The sequence below is a fragment of the Ostrea edulis genome, chromosome 2 (genome assembly GCF_947568905.1).
Source record: "Ostrea edulis chromosome 2, xbOstEdul1.1, whole genome shotgun sequence".
NCBI lineage: Eukaryota > Metazoa > Mollusca > Bivalvia > Ostreida > Ostreidae > Ostrea > Ostrea edulis.
In genome coordinates, this window is record NC_079165.1 from 42,646,103 (window position 1) to 42,652,102 (window position 6,000).

General features: G+C 34.6%; 1 protein-coding gene across 1 annotated transcript in view; it reads left to right on the forward strand.

Annotated features, from left to right (window-relative positions):
- Positions 1–4,846, forward strand: part of LOC125657411 (uncharacterized) — a 40,700-nt gene extending 35,854 nt beyond the window's left edge. Inside the window, exons 9-10 of the mRNA XM_056154074.1 lie at positions 2,962–2,999; positions 3,113–4,846. Coding sequence (XP_056010049.1) covers positions 2,962–2,999; positions 3,113–3,122 — 48 coding nt within the window. The 3' untranslated portion in view covers positions 3,123–4,846. The remainder of the gene's footprint in view (positions 1–2,961; positions 3,000–3,112) is intronic.
- Positions 4,847–6,000: the final 1,154 nt, after the last annotated feature.

A 6,000-nucleotide genomic window follows, 5' to 3' on the forward strand; every position in this document is an offset into this window, starting at 1 on the left:
AAGAGATATCTCTTTAGACCCCCCCCCCCCCGGTGATCATACTGACTTCTCCCTGTTGCATTGTCATTGAAATGATGTAACCCTATTTTTTAAGCAAGCGAAATACTTCTAGTGTACAAATGGCGGGAAAGGTTGAAGAGGTGGTTGGGGTAACATTGTCAAATTGTCGAGAGGCGAAATCTAGTCTAGCTCGCATATTTCATCAATTTATTGTCTTTGTTTTTTGTTACCTGTACATGTATCTTCCCACTGGATTGCAGCCATCAGGGTGTTGCTAAAACGCGGAACGGAAAACGAAACGGAACGGAATTTAAGAATTAGAATGATTAATGTAGATAAGATAACAGTAAAAATCGGGGGGAGGGGGTGATTCATTTTGATTAAAATAAACAATTTGGGAATTGTTTACAAGCGATAAAACAACTTTATCTTAAAATTTCGCATCATAAATTTATTAATCGAATTCAGTTAAACATTAGTATAATAATTTACAAGGCATTTTACAAGAATTTCGAAATTTCGGCAATGACAGCAGTGACAACTATGGGTAGAGAATGAAAAGAACACACGTTATTTATAGCCCCCCCCCCCCCCCCAGCGGTGGAAAAACGTCATTAACACACATGTACACGTATTTACACATAATACTGTGTATGTGTGTACTTGCAAGGAGTGTGATTTGTATAAAACAATAATAATTCATGATCTTATTTTAGTCAACAAGTTAAACATCTTTTGTTTGATTTATCATTTTTTTAACTAACAGGAGACTTAGTAACCGCAGCACTCCAGTCCTAAATGGATGACTTCTGGCAGTTAATTTTTAAACTAAATACTTGTATAGCTTAACATTTGGATTAATAATGAGATGACTTTTAATTCCATTCAAGCATAAATTCTATGTTAGCTTTTTAGCTATTTCATATATTATGAAATAAATCTGTTAATTCCTCTTATTATTGGTCGTAAACTTCACCCTAGTTAACATTGGTTTTGTATCAATCTTTCTTTCCTGCTGTATCTCATCAGTTTCAACACTAATCCGCAGGATATCGGTAAATGTACGAACTTTCACATAGATTCATCCCAAATGAGTCAAAACTTTTTTCTTCACCGGACTCGTTCGCTTTAAAATTTTATGTGATACATAAATGTATATTGTACCAGGTGTAGAACTAAATTCAAATTGAAATTCAGTTATCTTAAACATATGTAGTTCGATTAAAAGCACGTTCGATTTAAAAAGGCTATGTTTGGGGGAAATTGTTCAAAAAATTATTTCATCTTTTACAATGTTGTTTTCGGAGGAGGGGGTGTACCTTTTATTCCTTGGATGGGTTCATAAAATCTTTTCTTACCATACCAGCCAGAATAAAGTAATAGAATGTGAAAAGGGTTGAATTATAATTCAAGTCTTTTTCAGTATGTTACCTTTTTTATTTTTTCTTTATTCGTGAAACAACATACTGTCGAAACCCGGGGGGGGGGGGGGGGGGGGGGGGGGGGTGACAAAGCCGGGGAAAAAAGATGGTGCCAACAGGCGCTTGCTTAATATTTTTATGAAAACTTACTATACAAAATATTAAGCAAGCGCCTGTTGGTACATTTATCCACAAAACACACCGTGTAAAAATATATAATAATGCATTAGTATGAGGTATCAATATGAAATGGTGGATTCTGAGAATGAGTTCCTGTTCTCTCTGTAATTTCTGCATTCCTTGTTCAAAATAAGCCTTTTGATTTTGCAAAATGTTGACCTCCTCATAACATTATTGCATAATACATTTTCCGTTCCGTTCCGTCTTCCGTTCCATTTTCCGTTCCGCGTTTTAGCAGCACTCCAGCCATCATGGTAAGATTTGCTTTGACGGGCTTCCGTTTTAGGGGGAATTACTTAAGTATTCAAACTAATAAAAATATTGGAAAGAGATATCTCTTTCTCTTTGAGAGATATCTCTTTTTCAACGCTTAAAGAGATATCTCTTATATTTTGAGATATATCTCTCTAGGAATTCTTAGAGAGATATTTCTTCAAGGGAAGGAGATATCTCTCAGAGTAAAAGAGATATCTCTTTAAGTGAAAGAGATATCTCTTAAAGTATAAGAGATATCTAAGTGAAAGAGATATCTCTTAAAATGAAAGAGATATCTCTTAAAGTGTAAGATATATCTCTAAAAGTAAAAGTGATATCTCTCTAAGTGAAAGAGATATCTCTTATTTAGAGAGATATTTCTTAAGATCAAGAGATATCTCTCATTTTAAAGAGATATCTCTTTAATTTAAAGAGATATCTTATTTTTCGAATAAATAGTAAAACGGTTTGCCATATTCGTGGCTTGTGTACTGTGATACAATGATAAATTGCAGTCTTCAGATACGAATTCTGATAAAATCAACATCTATATACAAGTGGGGGATATTTCAGTTTCTATTTACCGTCCTTTACTATGATTATCACTTGGGTCACGACAATGACCTTTGAACTATGATTCACTTGGTCTAACTGTCACACCGTTGTACACATTTTGGGTTTTCTGAAATACTAATCGTGTTGCCGTGTGTCGATACCTTTGCTCCACTTTTCGGATAACCACAGTGATTTTCTGAATCCGTATCTCCGTCCTCTGTAATTAATGACATCATAATACAGAATCGCCCGTGTTTTATTTTGTTTGATTGTTTGTTTTCGTGGTACACGAGAATTACTTTCATTGTCTCCTTGCACTTTGTCTCTTTACTAACCAGGAATCAATTCATTATTCCATTTACTTGAACCGAAGGTTGGGTCACGTTTCGTTGACGGTGCGGATCGGACTCTTCGATTCAAGTCACTGTAGTAATTGTATATATAGTAAATGAAATTTATCCCAAAATGGCTGATTCAGTAACGCTTTAATTTTGCACAATCTTCTCTGTAGAATTTCCTACTCACTTTCATTTGGTTGTATCTTTTCTAGTATAAAATCCAGCGACCGAATTTCAAGCAGAATAATTTGTAAGTATATATAATGGTTATGAGGTTAGTGTGTACGTAAGTATAGTGTCTAAAATTCACAATGCCAATAGGTTATTGAATTTTTAAAATATGCATATGTATATTGTTTCTAGGTATTATTAAGCCATTCCATGTGTGGTCAGGACTATTGGAATACAGAAGGACTCATTCAACCGGATATCCATACAATGTCAAATTATTTCAATGAACTGCAAATTCATTTGGGTATTTATTCCCTTGGTACGGAAATACAGGAGAAAATGGGTAATCGTAAAGAAAAAACAAATCTACAGCCAGAAAATCATCATCCTATAAATATGCATGTTGCTTTTATCCCTAACCAAGAACAATCAACAATATGAATATAAGCGAATGAATGAACACTAGAATATTAATTTGTGCATTAATAGCAAACGTTTATCTGACTTACGTTATGATTCTGTGATTAACATTAAATGTATATTGTAAAATCAAGTACGCCGGCAGAATCTTACATTTTCTGTGAGGTCCTTATGGTTTAGGATGCATGCGTCCACATAATTGCTACTAGGTACGTCTTCCAGGTTGTCCTGGTTATACAGCAAATGTGCAGGAACCGTATGAAAATTTAACAACCACGAAAATAAAGATTTCGTTGGATGAGATGATGCTACATTTGTAATTTTGTATTACATTTTGTATTGTATGTAATAGCATTATATGGAAAATAATGTAATTAATGAAAAGTAGCAAGACTTAGTTTTTAATTAAATAATCCATAATGTACATGTAATTATCATCATAGTAAATGTAAACCTTTTTAAACCATGTTGCTATGTTTTAGTTATCTATAACTTTTTCATCTTTGTCTATATTTTAAAATTGCCTATATACAACATCTTTATCATGTTTTTTATACGTACAAGTGTAACAGCAAAATGATATGCTTCGTTTAGTACACATAGACATGTCCGCCTTGGCACTTTTTATCAGCATGAGTTGCATTTCATTTCAATTTTACCGATCACTTTCTGAAGGAAATTTCTCCGTTGTATTAACTTTTTTCACATGTTAGATACGCTAGAACTACTGAAATATTGGCAAAGAGACCGAGAGACATCCTTGTGTAATATTAAAATAATATCACTCAAATGAAGATAGTTCGGAGAGTAATTTGGGTTCCCATAAATTTTCTCTGCATTCGCTGGTTGGGCTGGGAAGCACTACTTTTATCTATCGTAATTCTATATTTGTTATTGATGAATTGGAGCCCAACTTTGATGTGAATATTTTCATACTAATTCACGGGATAGAAAACATAGCTGCCTTCTTAAATCAACACAACATCATGCTCATGGGATGTACATTCAAGTTTGTTAAAAATCCTGTCCCACATATCAAGTATGGGACGATATTAACAACCAGATATCTTTAGAATTTCTTCTCAATTGTAACGTGACTTTCATATGTAAGGATTCTAGTAGTGTGCAGATACCCAATCATATTATTCTGAGAAGAAAGATACGAATATCAAAATGTTATTGCACTCTCAATTATTGATGATTTATGACGTAGTGTGATAGGAATATTCTTCTGTAGTTTGCATTAAGGACATCGTAATCCAAACTGATACCATAGAGATACAATGTGATATCTGTCTCTGTAGTCAAAATCAAGATATATGTTGTTACCGTACAATATTTGTATGTCTGTTACAATACAAATGTAAAGTAGTATAGTTGACGGTGATTCACAGGGTCTCTGCAATGTAACACAATGAGCTCATCAGTGTTTCTTATATTATATAGTCATCCTTCTGTGTGCATTAATGTGCTTATTTGCATGAAATAAATATTCGCTTACGTTTATCTATATTTCTTTGGTCAAATTTGGGTACCCTTGCCACTTTACAAGTTTTAAAGAAAAAATGTTCAGAAATGATACGTATTCAACAACTTATTATGCCCCCCTTCAAAGAAGAGGGGCATATTGCTTTGCACCTTTCGGTCAGTAGACCACATGTTGTCCGCTCAATATCTTGAGAACCATTTACTTGATCATTATGATATTTCATAAATGGGTTGGTTAAGAGTAGAAGAGGACCCCTATTGTTTTTAGGTCAAGGGTCAATCTACTCTGGACATAGGAATGTACTGTCCGCTCAATTTCTTGATAACCTTTTGCTTGACAGACATCAAACTTGGTACACTGGTACATCCTAAGACGTACATATGTAGATTACCCCTATTGATTTTGAGGTTACATGGTCAAGGGTCAAACTGGACATAGGAATATACTGTCCGCTCAATATCTTGAAAATCCTTTGCTTGACAGAAATCAGACTTGGTACATGTACATCTTCAGAAGAAAATGACCCATATTGATTTTGAGGTCACATGGTCAAAGGTCAAGGGTCGAACTTGAGATAGGAATATCCTGTCCGTTCAATATCTTGAGAACCCTTTGCTTGACAGACATCAAACTTGGTACACTGGTACATCTTCAGGAGAAGATGACCCCTATTGATTGTGAGGTCACATGGTCAAAGGGCAAGGGTTCATCTGGACATAGTAATATATTTTTCCTATATTTTAAGAATTATTTGCTTGATTGACACCAAAGTTGGTACACTGGTACAGCATAAGAAGTAGATGGCCCCTATTGATTTTTTGGTCAGATGGACAATCCACTCTTGACATAGGAAGATATTGTCTGCTCAATATTTTGAATTGATGGTACTACTATCAATTAAATGATGTGTGTATAACCCTTTTCAATTTTGCACCATGGGGGCATATGTGTTTTACAAACATCTCTTGTTTTATTTTTCAGTGTGTTGCATGTTCTGCGTATTTCAGTACAAACATACGTGCATGAATGGGCTCCGATTTGAAATTATACCTGTCGTATTCAATGAAAAATGTATTTAGAATAAGAAATTCTTCAGTAACATGTACCTCCCCCCCCCCCCCCCCCCCCCCCCCCCCCCCCCCCGTGGTGAAAAAATTGAGAAGAGTTATAC